We start from the raw sequence: 17,638 nt of genomic DNA, 5'->3' as shown, positions 1-17,638 counted from the left end.
ATCGAAAGGACGCACAAGCTGTGCAGTTGGACTCGTTGTATTCCGGTGATAAACACAGGTTGCACACCTGGTGATGGTCGCGGTGTGGTAATTTTGCTCCACACTCGGGGCATCTTTTGAATTGTGTCCTTTCCATGAGGTGTAGGCCTCACCGCGTGTGTAGGCCCAACGGCCCGCGTCGACGACCGGAATCAAGGTGATGAGGTCAAGTCTATGTATATTGAAGTTAAAGTTAGTTTTAGAAAGTTTTGCACGTCAAAATCTTCAAAAAGTCGATTTTCGAACCGGAGCGGAAAAGTTGCATCCGAACCCAGTGGTGGAAAAAACCAATCTAAGGATGGAGCTGATGCCCATGCGCACTATCGTCCAAGGGAGGAGTTACCTCTATTTCGTGACTTCAAAGACTTCATCCAAGACGACAACAACATGCAATCATCCGAGCCCAACACCAGGTGGCGATCTAATGCACAGTGTAAGATCTGCAGCTCATATGCTTTGAACATATATATATATATATACACACACTAGAGATTGACTGATTAATATGGAAATCAGATATAACCTTTGGCAAAAAAGCAGAGTGAGCCCTTAACACTACCCTGTTGTGTTGAAACACAGTATATGGCTCTTTAGTACACAGCGCTTGGATCTCACTTACTCTGCGCGCTGACGTTATTGCCACCAGGAAAGCGGTCTTCCATGATAGGTGCTGCAATGTGGCTTTATGGATGGGCTCAAAAGGAGGACCCATCAATCTAGACAGCACCAGATTCAATTCCCAAGGAGGAGAAGGAGTTTGAACCGGGGGATACACTTTCTTCAACCCCTGTAGGAAATACTTAACCACCTGTAATTGTAAAAAAGAAGGTTGGTTGGGGGATTTTCTATATGCTGTAATGGCTGACAAGTGAACCCTGATTGAGGAATATTTGAAACCTGCTTTGGCCAAATAATGGAGGTAAGGAAGAATGACCTCCTCCTGCCCCTTTGTAGGATCAAAATGATTATGAACACACCATAGGTTGAATCTCTCCCACTTAAAAGTGTACAACGCTCTCGTTGAAGGTCTCTTAGCCTCTTTCAGGATGTGCATGCAGTCCTGCGGCAGATTTAAGTGTCCATATTGTAGGACCTCAGGAGCCATGCAGCAGAGTTTAGTGAAGGAAAATTGGGATGGAGAATCCTCCCGTCCATCTTGGTCAACAGGTCGGCTCTGTAAGGCAGTCTCCTGTGGGGGAGTACCGACAACTGCAGAAGGTCTGGGTACAACCACTGACGCGGCCAGTCTGGAGCTATCAGAATCATCTTCATGTTGGATCTGATGAGCTTGGAAAACACCTTCTGGATCAGAGGCAGAGGAGGAAAGGCATATGTAAATATCTCTGACCAATCCATCAAAAGCGCATTCCCCCTTGTCCCTAGACGGTGGAATCTGGATGTGAAGGCGTGGCATTTTTTGTTTTTGTCGTCTGCAAACAAATCTATTGACGGATGACCCCACTGTTGGAAAATATCTGCCATCACCTCGTTGTGTAGCACCCAGTCTGGCTGATCTTCGAAGTGCCGACTGAGCGCATCTGCTCGCATGTTGTGTTTCCCTGGAAGATGCACTGCCACGATGGACAGATTCCGAGCCAGACGCTTGAGCCTCCAGGGATAGAGGGCGAGAGCCCGTACCACCCGGTTTGTTTAGATAATACATGGTGGTCGTGTTGTCTGTTTGGATCAGGATCGAGTTGGACATGATCGATAGCCAACAAGCTTTCAGAGAGAGATGGACTGCTTGTAGCTCCAACATGTTTATATGGTAAGGCTGATCTTTTGTGGACCACCAGCCCTGCATCTGAAGGCACCCCATGTGCGCCCCCATCCTTTCAGAGATGCATTAGTTATCAACGATTGCACTGGAACTGGTTGATGGAAAGGGACTCCCACCAATAGATTCTGCTGCCGAGTCCACCACGTGATGGACAACTTTGCTGCTTGAGAGAGCACAATTCGCTCCTCCCAGCGTCCTGTTTCTTGGTCCCACTTGTCCTCTAGATCTTGCTGCAACAGTCTCATTCTCAGCCTGGCGTTGGGAATGAGAAATATGCAAGAGGCCATTGATCCCAGCAGAGATGCCACTTGCCGAACTGTTGGGCGATCTGTCTGGAGCAGAGCTTTGCACTTCCGCTGCATTGAAGAAAGTCTCTCCTCCGAAGGAAACGCTCTTCCTCTGTTTGAATCCAGAGTTAAGCCCAAATAATGGATTGTTTGGGTGGGCCGGTAAACTGACTTCTCCATGTTCACATGTAACCCCAGTCTGCAGAGCAGATCTAGACACACTTGAAAGTCGCTCCTTACTTTTTGAGGAGATGGCCCTTTGGGTAGCCAATCGTCTAAGTAAGGGTAGACAAACAGACATTTTCTATGTATAGCCGCCGCCACCACTGCCATGCACTTGGTAGACTCGTGGGGCAGATTTCAGTCCGAAGGGTAAGACTTTGAACTGATAATGCTTGCTGCCGACCACGAATCGAAGGTATTTGCGATGATGTGGAATGATAGGTATATGGAAGTACACATCTTGGAGGTCCACCGAACACATCCAATCTCCTGCTTGTAGATGTGTTTGATGAAGGGCCAACATGCAAAACTTTTCCTTCACGATGACTTTGTTTAGCAAGCAAAGGTCCAGGATAGGTCTGAATTTGTGCTCCTGATCTCTTTTAGGCTGCGCGGAAGGAACCTCTTCTATGGCCTTCTTTCGCAGAAGGGTTATCACTTCCTGCCGAAGCAACTTTAACTGGTGTGGACGAAATCTTTTCAGAGGAATGTCTTTTGGAGGCACACGAAAACTTAGTGCCTATCCATTGCGCAGTGTACTTAGCACCCAACAATCTTTTGTTATGCTGCACCACTCTTCCAGATGATGTGAAGCACTTCCTTCCAATGGAGTGGGCAACAGTGCCAGAGGAAGCCCCGGCTCATTGCTTCCCTGCTGATCTGGCCGTGTTAGAGGACTGTTGCTGATGACCTCTACCTCTGTTGGACTTACGGCCCGGATACCGCGACTTGCCTTGGTTTTTTTTCTGGAGCCATTGAGGGGTTTGAATCCTCTATTGGTAGCCCTTGCGTTGGTTGGGTCTGTACAGTTGTTTGAACTCTTTTTTTCTTCTCCAATCCGACTGCTTTGTGGGTATCCTGCTCGGCTTTCATTCTACCCATTTCCTCATCGGTATGGGTGCCAAACAGGGAGGAGCCAGAAACACGGAGAAGCCAGAAAAGGGGAGATTTAAGATCCTCTGTTGAGAGTCTGGCTTGAGAGCTGTTAGTGTCAACCAGGAGGACCTCCGGCGCAAACTCCATGCGCATATGAGTGCGCCGACAATGTAGCACCATCTGCTGCTGTGCTAATCACTTGGTTAGCAACAAGCGACCCTTCCGTGAAGACCTCCTCAAAATCCTTCAGATCTTCTTCTCGCAGTGCTAAGAAAGACGAAGGGCCTCTACTCCTCAACGTCGATCGTCGCCATGTTGACGAGGGCGGAGGACTCCTCTTCCTCGACGCTGATCGTCGCCGACCGGCATCGAGATGATGGAGGAGGGCTTCCCATCCTCAAAGCCGATCGTCGCCGGGTTGACGACTGCGGAGGACTCCTGATCCTTGACGTCGATGGACTGACGACGACGGAGGGGTACCTGCCCTCGACGCCGATCGTCGCTGGGTTAACGACAGCAGATGGCTGTAACTCCATGACGTCGATCGTTGCAGAGTTGACGATGGCGGAGGGTTTCTGCTCCTCGAAGCCGATCGTTGCTGGGTTGACGACGACGTACCTCAATGACGATGTCTTCTCGACGGCGAGCCCGCCGTCGATGGCGTTTTCTTGGACAAATCATCCACCAGTGGTAGATTAGATCGAGGGACCTTGCTTCTGGATGGAGATCTCGCCCTCTTGGACCCCTTTCTCACCGGTGACCTGCCTCTCGAAGACTTCTCTGCCGGCCCATAAAGACGGATCCTTTCTCTGTCCTTTAAGGTCATTTTGGACAGGGTCTGACAATTAGGACAAGTCTTTGGCACATGGTCTTTAGGCAAACAAAGAATACAGACCTCATGAGAGTCTGACCTGTCCTTTTTTCCACAAGAAGGGTAGGGGTCAAAAAGAGATGGCATTTTGAGAGGAAAAATGCCGAAAACTGTCAAAAAAAGACAGACCCTTACTTCAAAAGATGAAAGACGTCGACGTAAGTCAAAAATTTCCAAAAAAGTGAAGATTATTTCTGACTAAAATCAGAAAGAAGTGGAGCTGTGTAACCAGGATCCTTCCTGAACGAGCCGGAAAGAACAACTGGCCTAACTGTCACCACTGAGGCATGATGGGAAGCTGGGGGTCATGACTGCCTTAAAGGCACGGTGCCAGTTTATTGTTATGAGTTCGCTTTTCAGCCTTTCTAGGCTATGTTTCTGCAATGCAGCCTGGGAGCGGTCAATTCTTTCAGTCCTTTGTGAGAGTTTGTGCTAAGCTTTAAAGCAGTATTTAAACATGTTGGTTTTCCCTGTTTCTAATGTATTCTTTATGATATAATGGGAAGTCCTTACAGCATTATTCAGCTCTAGTGTGTATAAGGCTGCATTTGCTTTTGTATTCTATATATATACATATACATATACATATATATATATACATATACATATACATATATATACATATACATATATATATATATATATATATATATATATATATATATATATATATATATATACACATATATATAGATACATATATGTGGGGCACATATATGATTGTGTTTCCGGGGTCCCGCGCATGGTTGGGAATATTCTAGTGCTTATGACTTTGATGAGGATCCCCTGTAAGAGAATCATGGTACTGAGAAGCACAGAAGCCATGGCATAATTTAAGATGATAAACCATGTATATCGAAACAATCTGGACCCTCTGTATTAACAGAATCTTTTTGATAGGTTCCATAAGCTAGGCACAGAAACTATATCTTATTTCAGGAAAATGAAAAATTTATGACTGATGCATGGGAGATAAATCCAGCAAATGACCATATAGTACCTGGAAGGCAAAAATTTCACCAGCAGTTCCTGGAAGTCAACCTTCTCCTCCTTCTTTGACTTGGTGTTGCGTACACGAGCAGAGCGTCTCTTGGCAGTTTCACAGCTGTCTTCAGAGATCTTTTTACGTTTCACACCTCTCCTGGCCTTGTCACTTGCTGAAATTTCACCTGTGTCACAGAAGCAGAAATAAATATCAGTGACAGGGATCAAGGTGCCATAAAAAATGACATCGCTGCACAGCACACATGCAACAGATAAATTGTAATGATTTTAACCTTGGTGAAGGGAGACAAGATTTGTTATCTGTCATAATAATTCATACAGCACATCTTCCGGTTCATTCACAATCTAAAAAAAACTGCCGCAGCTGATATATACTGCAGATGTTGCCCATTGTATTGAAGAAAAATCTTACCTTTAGCAAAGATGTGGAGGGCAATATTATACACTGCTCTTTCTTGCTTTCTGTTTAACGCTACCCTGTCGCACTCGCCAAAATTGATTTTTTAAAACTTTTTTAAACTTGCGAAACTTCATATGTTTTAATAATGTTTTAAATAGTACCTGTAATTTCCACATCCTACTGTTTGAATTTGAGGGATTGCAGGGAGGAGGGAGCAGCTAAAACACGGTGGTTCCGCTTTCTTTCGGCCATTTCTACTTCTTTGGGACACAGCGAGGCGCCATTCTGAGTCAGTGCACGCTCTAGTCCTCATCCATTAAAAGAGACGCTGTGTTGCTGATTCATCCCTGTGTTGTGGTGCTTATGTCTGTGTTCCTTTATTTGCAAATAAAAAGATTTATAAAAAAATTAATTAAAAAAAAGACGCTGCGCAAACGTCTGCGCTGGTGTACCGAAGACGTGCCTATAGCAAGCCCATTAGACCCATCAGCGTCCCAGAGGCGGCTGACGCCGTCCACTATGCCAATTTTCCTTTAGATAGGAAGCAGAGGTTGGTGCAAGGTGGTGCCACTCTACAGAAATTATCTCCAGAGATGTCATGTCTGGTAGATACTATCGCTTGGGAGGGGAATGGTGTACCCCAGTGCAGACACTGTGAGTGGGCCCCGCTCTAGGAACTGAGACCAGCCCCAATATCGCTGTCCGTGACAATCCTAGACCCCGGTTGGGAGAGGTCATGGGAGAACTTTTAACACTCACTCCCTGCAGAAAAATGACATGCAGGTGTGCGACCTTCTTCAGGACTCTCAATCGAACCTACTATTTTTAACAGAGACCTGGCTTAATGAGTCCGCTAATCCCACCCTAGCAATGGCGATTCCACAAGGGTATAAAATTCTTAGGAAGGATCGCTCAATAGGCAAAGGGGGGAGGGGCAATCATTTTTAAACAGAAGTTTGACTGCACGATATTACTTTGGGAAATCTGGATGGAGCAGACTGCATGAGCTCCCGTTGCTCCTTATCACCCTATCAATACCTTGCGGGAGCTTTGATCTGTAGGCCGCCTAGCCGGGCAGGGGCTTTTTTAAACTCTATAAAACAGGGTTTGGAACCTGGACTCTTAAACTCTCTGGTCTGGGTGACTAAAATCTTCCTATGGATGGGCCTCTGGAGAAGAAAGTGAACTCTTTGAATGAGACTCTCTCAGGTCTTCGCCTTATCCCATATGTTTTTCCACCTACACATAGGGCTGGACACACCCTAGATCAAATGTTCTCAAATGTCAATCTTAAAGTCGAAAATCGTGTGCATCTACTTTGGTCGGACCATATTTTCATTGTCCAGCCCAGCTTCTGGCTAAGGTGGCTCTGGCCATTAATTCAATGGTCAATAAGGTTCTTGATGCCACGCTGGCCTCTGGACTCATGCCTCCTGCATAGAAACATGCTAAAATACTCCAGTTACTTAAAAAACCTTCTGCCTATCATAAAGTCTTAGCCAAAAAGAAGGCCGATATACCTCCTGCCAGCCTTCTCAAAGGTGTTGGAAAAACATGTAAATTCAATAATCTTAGGCTACCTGGTAAACAACAATCTTCTGCAAGCCAGTCAATCATGTTTTAGAACCACATGACTGTTAGAGGTCATGGAGCACATTAAAGAGAAGTTGGATCAGGGGGAAGGGCAGTCCTCTTTTTGTTGGATCGGCAGCCTTCGATATGGTCCCTCATGATAGACTACTGAAGTGGCTTAAGAATATTGGAATTGAGGGTACTGCCCTAAGTGGCTAACCTCTTTTCTGGAGGATAGAAGTCAAGAGGTTTGGACCCCTCCCTATGCTGCCGCTATTTTGAATCTGAAGGTGGGCATCCGACAGGGCTCAGCTTTGAGCCCTACACTCTTTAGGGTGTACTTGACCCCATTGGCAGTTTTGGACGAATGTTGTGGAGCCAAAATAACTATTTGCGGATGACATCCAGTTTTTCTTCACTTGTGAAAAAGGTGCAGGCTTGGAGGGGGAGAAGATCAGAATCTGCCTCCCTAAGGTGTTTAATTGGCTGGTAAATAATCAACTTAAATGTATTCCTGATAAATAGGAGATTATCTTTTTTGTACTCCACCTTCTGAGGACTGGAGATCCTGGTGGTCCCAAGACACACATCCACCTACCTCTTCCCCAAACACAGTAAAAAATCTGGGCATCCACATTGACAACTATCTATGAAACATCAAATCCAAGGGGTGGTAGGCACCTGTTTCGGGCTATTACAAACTCTGAGGACATTTTAACCTCTTCTGTCTACTGCCACTAGGAAAACAGTGGTCCAGGCCATAAATACCTCTAGGATGGACTACGGGAATGTACTATGCTTGCATTTGCCTGGGTATCTTTTGAACAGCCTAAAGGTGGTTCAAAATGCAGCAGCAAGATTAGTCCTTTATTTAAACTCCAAGACTCGTATGTCCCCGCATCTCAGAGCTCTGCACTGGTTACCACTGAGAAAGAGGATCGAAGTCAAGGTGCTGGTCTTAATACGTAAAGCCCTGCAGGGCAATGGTGCCAGTTACATCAAGGAACAGAATACTTCATTATACCCCTCTAGAACCTTGAGGTCTTCATTTAACCATCTGGCTACCATACCTAGGATCCGCGAGGTCAGAACTGGAGCCAGATCCTTCATGTTTCTGGGAGCCCAATCTTGGAACCTACGTCTGGTGGCCCTCAGAGCCATGGCGGAACTTTCAGTCTTCAGGAGGCAACTAAATACATGGCTATTTTGCAACTAAGTGTGTTCTGTGTGAAAGTGGAGAGTTACCCGACAGTGCCGGGACACTCTGTTTAGTAGCCGCACGCTTTATAAATGCCTGTTCATTCATTCATTCTCATCTCACAACAGTAACAAAACAAAGACGTGGAACACATGTATAATCTAATACCAAATAAAAAAAAGAATGAGCAGCCATCTTAACTAGCTTTGAAGAAACAACATAAAAGGACAATATAAATCCAACTAGAATAAGAATATATAGAATCAACTAATTCTTTCCTCCATTTCCTGGTTAGATACATCAGTCCATTGCAGCTGATCCAGACAATCCAAATAAATAATATTAGCTTCTTGGTCTTTACAAAAAAAAGAATAAAGATTTGTTTTCCAAACAAAGCTGTGGAAAATCTGCTCTTACCGCAAGACACAGAGACTAACATTATGCAGATTCAAAGTCTTGAAATTAAAAGCTCACTGCACTTTTAACAGGTTTGAAACAGAAATGTCTAAACCCAATCAATCGATCAGCCTCCTGTTATCTGCAGCCCACCATGAAGATCTTCTAGGTTCAGTCCCTCTGACTAAATGTGCCCGAACATTTGTACATAAATCCCAGGCTCCTTCATCACTTCCTTCACTCAACAGGACAATGGCAGTGTACCTGTATTGCAAACTGCAGAGGGGCTGAATAGTACATTGTGTCAGCAGGCCATTCAAGTAGAGGCAGACATCCATGCATGCTGCCACCAGCAGACCGGGAAATACAAATGGTGCTTGATCGGGCAGTTATGGCTTAGTGAATCTGTGCTCTCCTGCCCTTATTCATTTCCGAGCAGCTCTGTTATTTTCCCGGTGGGATTGAAAAATATGCAAATCACCTGAAGATGCTCCCTTTGTTTGTTACGTTTATTGGTATGAGTGCTGGCCTTCGAAATCGGGACACCCATAGTGTACACCCTCACAAGAGACAATGGCTCCTACCTTTACAACCCAAGCTACCATGGTAGCAGAATGTTTAGAGTCAGGATCACCGTCTTCCTTAATTCTACCCCAGCAAGGAAACTTTTATTTAGCCGCTCCCCCATAATTGTGGTTCATGACAGCTATCATATCCAGAACACGTATGAAAAATGCCTGTAGTGTGAGAGCGTTTGTCATGAGTACATGACTGGCGGGTTCATTGAACACCATGTGATTGGGCGACACAAGATGGTGGTCTCATTTGTACATACTCTCTTTTTCTCCTCACAGACAATTGCATACTTGGTGGGTGGAGGCCTTTTCCCTTTGCTTCCGAGCAGTTGTCCATTGCCTGAACAAATCTACAATTCCGTTTTACCTCTGTGTTGGCTATCTCACAGGACTGGATTATGCCTTTAGGAAAGAGTACATACCTCATTTGTAACTCCAGATGTACTTGGAGACATTTACTCTTCAATCTTTAGCCTGGGACGCAGTTTCAAAATCTAGAGGAGTTCATTCTAAATATGGTTATAGCCATTACAGTTCCAGAGGCATTACTGCTTGAAGTCGCAAGCATCCATTTCTCCAGTCAACCTGGTGGATACTTGTACTAACTTGACTTGCTGTGCCAGTGGAACACTTCTACCAAAACTGGTAGTTTTCTAGATACAGGCCACTACACTAATAGGGCAGCACAGGGGTGGGAAATAGCCGAGTATAATGCAGTCAGTCATGAGTCAAAAGATGGAGTCCAGTGGGGTCCCTAGCGGACTCTGAACCTTCAGTGTACGGGACTGTGTCACTTTCCATCGGGTCTGGAAAGACATCACCTGAAGTACCATAGACTTGAGGGAGGACACCATGTTTTAGGGATGGAGGATTTCGCATTTTTGGATTTTTAGCTGCCCACTTAATTTTTTTAAATCCAGGAGCTTTATTTAAAGGAATGCCGCATTTAGTTCCAATGCGTCTAAGGAAACCACAGTTAGCTATATCAAAGTCAAGCCTGGGTAGCTGGGTGCTTGTAGCCCATCAAACATCTCCTATATTTTCCTATGGCACAGTGTCAATCCAAAGCATTGCCCTTATTGTAACACTATAAACAGGGCACAGTGTTAAACAAAATGCTAGCATCTACGAAGAGGGAGCTAAAAAGGCAATTGGATGCGTGTCTGGGATCCAGAAGATGTTAAGACCTTCTGATTTTCAATATGTGTAGGAATATTAAGTGTACTAGTTAACTTACTGGTTATTAAAGTCATTATCTTGTTATGACTTAAAGCACTGACTAGATAGCAAACATATTAAGTGATTCTATTGTATTCTATTGTATCATACAGATTCTGAGACTATAAGCCTCTGCAACTACTTGAGTAAGACTGGACTAATTATCTCCATGGAGCCAAGAGTCTAAAGGAAGTGTATTGGCTATTCAAACTGTAGTTCAACAGTATTGTGGCCCAAAGACAACAAATGGTGAACAACTTGCCCACACACCTCCAACTTCCCATTACCGTAGGAAAAGGTCTCTAAGTACTCTAAAGAGAATGAAATAATGAGATATGGGCAGTGTCACCTTTCCATCAACTCCGTACCATTGACAAAGTCAGTAAAGCAATTCAATATATCCGTTCTAGAATAAAACTAAATAATCTTTCAACAACAATCAATCCAAAAACCAACTTGCACAAGCAGTACAAATTGCTTCTCACTGGTAATATCCATCCTCACCTAATAGTACTGATTGCTCCATAGGGCTGGAAGTTGTGCTAGAAACAAGGCTGGGAGTAGGCACTGCAGGTATCACAGGAGGAAGGGCCTTCACCGGTTCCATTACAGTCACAACTGGATCAGTGCTGATGGGGTTGGCCTGGATCACACTAACAGGTGTAGAGGTGGGCGAGAGAATCAAATGCTGAGCTGGCTCCTGATACTCCGACAGGTCAATCTTCTTGCCCAGGCTAGGGCGAGGGGGCTCACATGTCGTCTGGTGCCGGTACATGGCCAACAGGCTTTCTCCTAAGCATTTCCATCTGCAGGAAAAACAGAACAATCATGTCAGACTAAGAAGGATCACTAATGTAGCCTACTGTATTGGTCTCACAAAAGAGTCCATCGAAAGGATTGACAGTAGGTGCGGACTCAGGGCGACATGGGCTTTTATGAAATACAATAAAGGCTGCAGGTACATAAACGTAAGGATGTGGTTGTGCGTGGTAAAGTGAATTGCTAAAAAAAAATTCTTTTGCCTGCCAAATATGAAAAAATTGCATGAATAAGGATATATTCAGGCCCTTATAGTGGGATTGCATTACAAGAACGGAGGCTACCATTATGCATTATTCCTTTAATGCAAACTTCACACACAGCCAATCTAAAGAATTACATCACAAAGTAAATTTTTCTAGAATAGAATAAAGCTAGACTTTAATAGGCATTGTCACGGGGTCGTTAGGGACATTAGAGACATTGTTAAGTTGGCATGAGCCCAGTAGCCATGATGCTGCTTTTGCGCACGATCCTATATGCTTTTATTTGCAACACTTTATGTCTTTCACATGAGAACACTCTGCTGTGCGTGTTCACTGTCTGTTCCTGGAGTTTAGTCTGAACATTGCAAGCAAGGTCGATAAGAAAACAAGTTACTTACCTGTAACTTTGGTTCCCCAGTATTGTTCATTTTCATAGTTTCCCATGCTTTGTATCATTCCCCGTTGTCAGCCTGGGATCCTCTGTAAATAGAAAATACCATAGCTGTATGCACAAAAGAGAAAGTAAGGCCTAGGCCGCATGCCATTTTGTAGCCCATCTACCTCTTTTTGTAAAAGAGACCAAAAACTTGCAACAGCCAAACAGATCAGCCTCACCCCATAGAACCCTCCTTAGAGAGCCTCAGAGCCTAAGATTTTCGCAGCCGTTGTGTAACAGAAACCACCTTTGCTGAAGGCTGAGCTTTCCCAGGGGAGGAGGGTGGGCGCATGAGAATCTATGAAAGTTACCAATACTGGGGAACCAAAGTTACAGGTAGGGTGACCAACCGTCCGTAAATTTCACGGACAGTCCGTAATTTGGACCTCACGTCCGTTGTCCGTGAGGAAACCTTTTACGGACGCCTTTTGTCCGTAATTTTGGCCATCACAGGGAGCAGCACTGCTCCCCTGTGAGAGGCCTCACCTTCCTGATAGGGCGCCTCACGCTCCTTCTTGAGCAAATTGTCATTCTGTATGGGGCTGATGATTGCCACATACAGAATGACAATGGGGCAGTCTGGGCTGGTAAATCATGTGGCGGCCTCCTCCTGCCTCAGTGTACAGCAGGGCGTTCTGTAAAATAAAAGGCAAAACACTAATGCTGCAACTTTGCAACGTAAGAAAACAGTTTATATAAAGAAGCCTGTAAAATAAGTTAAAAAGAACGGGTTATCGTTCTTTCACTGTCTCATCATTTTTTAACTGAAGTATTTTCAATATAATATCCAACAAAGCCATGGTTGCTGCTTTTTTTAGGTCTCGGCTATAACGCGCTGAAAAGCGCGTTCTCGCCAGAGAACTATTGTCGGCGTCTCAGCAGTCTGAGACGCCGAAGTGAGACAAGACCTGGCCACGCACAGCGTTTCCCCATAGGATAACGTTGTGCGCGCGGCCAGGTCTTGTATCCAGAGCATGCGAATGCAGCCCGGATCGCGACGCGCGCCTGCTGGTATGCAAGGGGAGTCTGCATACCAGCGCGCGGCGCTGATAACACACACATGGCTGCCCCTTCAAGCAGGCTTCTTCTCTTCATCCGCCGCCTACGCTGGTAACGTTAAGCCCATATTACATTGTGTATCAGAAAACCTACATGTCCTTGCACCTTCTATAATCTGTTATCGTCAAGCATGGCGTCTACGCAGTGACAACTTAGCAAATGCAATTACAATACTTTGAAGTTAGTTAAAAAAGTAAATGCATGTACCGGTAAACAAGCATCGGTGTCTCAATTTGAACCGTTCATTGTCCACGTGCCTAAAGCGACCTTGAGGGTACATCAAAGAGCAAACGTTCTTTTATTGACTCGCTGCAACAGGGTCTGCTCGACATAACCTCCTGAGGGGAGTGTGCATAGGTGGCAGCTGTTTTACTTTGGTCTGCCGAGCGGCACGGTTCCCATGTGATCACATTTGTTTATTTTTGGGATTGCTCAAAAGTGTAGCGTGTCCTTCAACCGGGTTTTTTATCTTTTATTTTTTATTTGTATACCATCTTACTTTTCGGCGGAAAAATTAGGGTTTGCTACTTAACGAGCTGTACACATTTGTGTAACGTTGCAAATTCACCAAGTTTCACCAATGGCAATTGACTAATGCACAATTATAATATATAAATTGGCACTGATGCCCATTTGGCCTGAATGCCCTGTTCACAAAGGTCTGTATGTCACTCTAAATTATGTGTAAATGCCATAATACAACCAGCACGTGCTGTTTCCACCTCTCTCATTCGCTCAGCCCCCGTTCCTCGGAGCACAACACTGCCCCCTAGAGGTGAATGCGTCCACCGCCTGCAAACCCGGCAATACAGCATTGTGAGAGCTTTTCTTTCTATACAATGATACCATTTGTCAGACAAAAATGTACAGTGTTTTTTCTAAAGCCATCATGAATAAACCAGTGCGGCGGTTCCTCTGGGGGGCAGCCAGGCTAGTTAAATGAATCAGAAAGCCCTCGGAGATGGTGTGCCCCCCTCAGTCCATCAGCTCCTGGACAATTATTCAAGGCCCAGCTAGGGGAAAACAGATGGTGAGTGCGCGTTAGTGATGTGGATTAGGTCACGCGCGCGCGCCGTCGCCCCCAGCCACGAGCAGCCAGCCCATGAAATGCTCCACATAAGAGCGCGTTTGGGCAGGGGCGCCATTTGCAAGCCAGATGCCGGCAATTTCCAGAGCCAGCTAAGGCTTCCATAAAAGGAAGGAAGGCAAATATTCTCACGCAGAAGTAACATTTACACAGATCCTTGTTTGGGCTCAGGCAAAGTGGCGCAGGAGTTTAACTTTTTGGAGTGGTGAATCAAACTGTTCTTTCGTGGGTTTGGCACCGTGCAATGGAGACGGACACAGACACAACCACTCCCATGCACACACGGACACCACCACTCCCATGCACACACAGACAACACCACTGCCATACACACACGGACACCACCACTCCCATGCACACACAGACAACACCACTGCCATACACACACGGACACCACCACTCCCATGCACACACGGACACCACCACTCCCATGCACACACGGACACCACCACTCCCATGCACACACGGACACCACCACTCCCATGCACACACGGACACCACCACTCCCATGCACACACGGACACCACCACTCCCATGCACACACGACACAACCACTCCCATGCACACACGGACACAACCACTCCCATGCACACACAGACACCACCTCTGCCATGCTCACACGGACACCACCTCTGCCATACACACACGGAAACCACCACTCCCATGCACACACAGACACCACCACTCCCATGCACACACAGACACCACCACTCCCATGCACACACAGACACCACCACTCCCATGCACACACGGACACCACCACTCCCATGCACACACGGACACCACCACTCCCATGCACACACGGACACCACCACTGCCATACACACACGGATACCACCACTGCCATACACACACGGATACCACCACTGCCATACACACACGGATCCCACCACTGCCATGCACACACGGATCCCACCACTGCCATGCACACACGGATACCACCACTGCCATGCACACACAGACACCACCACTGCCGTACACACACGGACACCACCACTGCCGTGCACACACGGACACCACCACTGCCATACACACACGGACACCACCACTGCCATACACACACAGATACCACCACTGCCATACACACACGGATACCACCACTGCCATACACACACGGATACCACCACTGCCATACACACACGGATACCACCACTACCATACACACACGGATACCACCACTGCCGTGCACACACGGACACCACCACTGCCGTGCACACACGGACACCACCACTGCCGTGCACACACGGACACCACCACTGCCGTGCACACACGGACACCACCACTGCCATGCACACACGGACACCACCACTGCCATGCACACACGGACACCACCACTCCCATGCACACACGGACACCACCACTCCCATGCACACACGGACACCACCCGTGCTTAATTTGTTAAAAAAAAAAGTGGCAGGGCTTTCATTTGTAAAAAATTAAGTGAAAGTGCACTCGTCAGGAGGCTACTGTAGTTTGCCATACACATTACGCGACTTTGAGCTATTGGCATTGTAAATGACAATGACTTTTATTTATGTTTTGGTTTTTAAAACATAAATAAAAGACCTTGTCATTTACAATGTGAAGACCTTAAAGTCGCGTTCATTTACAATGCTAATAGCTCTAACTTTTGCAATGCCGAGACCGTTGCATTGTAAATGCTTGTTATTTTAAGCAACTACCAACCATTGACAAAGCCAATAGTCCTGGTTTTTGTTGGTGTAATGATACTTGCTGTATTATATATCTGGATGCAATGACAGAAACAACATAATACCAGTCGGGCGGAACACTACGCTACCGCTAAGTTTTAGCCTAGGTGTTTTAAACTACGCCCTTAATTACATCGAACACCTCCTTTGAAGAGATCCCCCAGTTTTTTTACACCACTTCAAGCACTGGAAACAACACCATGTCACAGTCACCTGACATACTGGCACTGTGCATCATGTGTGACTCATGACTTCTACGTTTTCAGACTGCCTATGTTCAGGGGCATAGTGAACTTTACCCCCCTCCCCCCCCCCTTGCTTTAGGAACTACAGCGAGGTGAAGTTCTTCATGGGCCTCTTCTGTCTGCAACTCTGTAGACAAAGGCTCAGCTCATAATGTGAAAAGGTGGGTGAGTAAATAAGTGAAGGAATGTGTGAATGGCTGGATAGATGACTGAAAGGATGAATGGGTGAATGAAAGGGTGAATGGATAGATAAAAGAAAGGATGGATGGATGGATGAGTGGAAGTATGGATGAGGGAAAAGGTAAATAGATGGATGTATGGGTGGAAGGGTAGATGGATGGGTAAAAAGGTGGATGGGTGTATGAAAGGATGGATGGATGAGTGAAAGCTTAGATGATGGGCGAGTGAATGGGTGGATAGATGAGTGAAAGGATGGATGGATTGAATTAAGTCAAATGGTGAATGTATGGATGGATGAGTGAAAGGGGTAGATGGACAAAAGGATGAATAGATGATTGAAGAAGTGAAAGGGTGGATGGATGAGAGAACGGATGGATGGATGAGTGAAAGGATGGATGAGTAGATGGATGGGTGGATGATGGATGGATAAGTGAAAGGGGGATGGAGAGAGAAAGGGAGGATGAATGACTGAAAGGGTGAATGGGTTGAAGGATAAGTGACTGGGTGGATGGATGAGTAAGTGAATGAATGAATAGATGGATGGGTGAAAGAGTGGATGGATGACTGTACGGATGGATGGGGTGAAAGGGTGGATAGATGAATAATGGATGGATGACTGAAAGGGTGGTGGGAGGGATGGATGAGTGTAATGATGGATGGGAGGATATATGGTGCATAGGTTTGCAAATGGTTGAATATGTTTGGATATAAATGGGCACATAGATGAAAGGACAGAATGAATGGTGAAAGACTGAATAATAGATAAAAGAATGATTACACCTTGTAGCACCCATTATCTTAAGTAGCATTTCCTATACATTGACTTTCACGTTAATATGAGTCATTGTCTCTATATAATGTGAGTGATGTAACGCACTCCGACACCCTGTCCAATTGGGATGAGTAACACTATAAGAGAAATTAAATACACATGAGAGACGGTCTAAGTGAAGATGAGGGGCACCATTGAAGGGTGATAGCAAGGCAGGACTGGCTGGACCGGGCATCGGGTGTTTCCCTGGGAGGCTGGAAAGGGGGGGGAGAGCGGGTTTGTTACTGGGGGCTGGCACTGGAAAGTTCCTTATATATCCAGTAGTTTTCAATCAACAATAAAAGCGGCTTCACTTATATTCAGGTGTGGTTCACCATTGTCTGGTGATTAATGTACCTGCTGGAGTGAAATGAGAATTTTGTATTGTCTAAGGCAGCAAGCTGCAGCCATACTGAAAAATCGTGAAGTGCACGATTGTCTCAACCTAATATAAACCTATTTTGACTTGTACTTAGATGGTTGTCTATTTACTTACATATATACTATTGCACAACCACCTCTGACGTATCTGTAAAACGTACCTTTTGTCCCGAAGTTTTGTTCTGAATTTTGACCTTTTGTCCTGAATTTTTGTCCTGAATTTTGACCCTTTGTCCTGAATTTTTACACTCATCGTCCTGAAT

General features: G+C 45.6%; 1 protein-coding gene across 4 annotated transcripts in view; it reads right to left on the bottom strand.

Annotated features, from left to right (window-relative positions):
* Nucleotides 1-17,638, bottom strand: part of CABIN1 (calcineurin binding protein 1) — a 1,446,726-nt gene that overhangs the window by 1,145,392 nt on the left and 283,696 nt on the right. For all 4 annotated transcript variants that reach the window (XM_086942778.1, XM_086942776.1, XM_086942775.1 and 1 more), the window contains exons 10-11: nucleotides 10,944-11,245; nucleotides 5,076-5,244 (exon numbers count right to left, since the gene is read on the bottom strand). In XM_086942778.1, the coding sequence (XP_086798904.1) occupies nucleotides 5,076-5,244; nucleotides 10,944-11,245 (471 nt within the window). The remainder of the gene's footprint in view (nucleotides 1-5,075; nucleotides 5,245-10,943; nucleotides 11,246-17,638) is intronic.

This window comes from Lissotriton vulgaris, chromosome 11 (genome assembly GCF_964263255.1).
Source record: "Lissotriton vulgaris chromosome 11, aLisVul1.2, whole genome shotgun sequence".
Classification (NCBI taxonomy): domain Eukaryota; kingdom Metazoa; phylum Chordata; class Amphibia; order Caudata; family Salamandridae; genus Lissotriton; species Lissotriton vulgaris.
The sequence above is the reverse complement of the archived record's forward strand: the minus strand, read 5'-3'. Positions and strand labels throughout refer to the sequence as shown.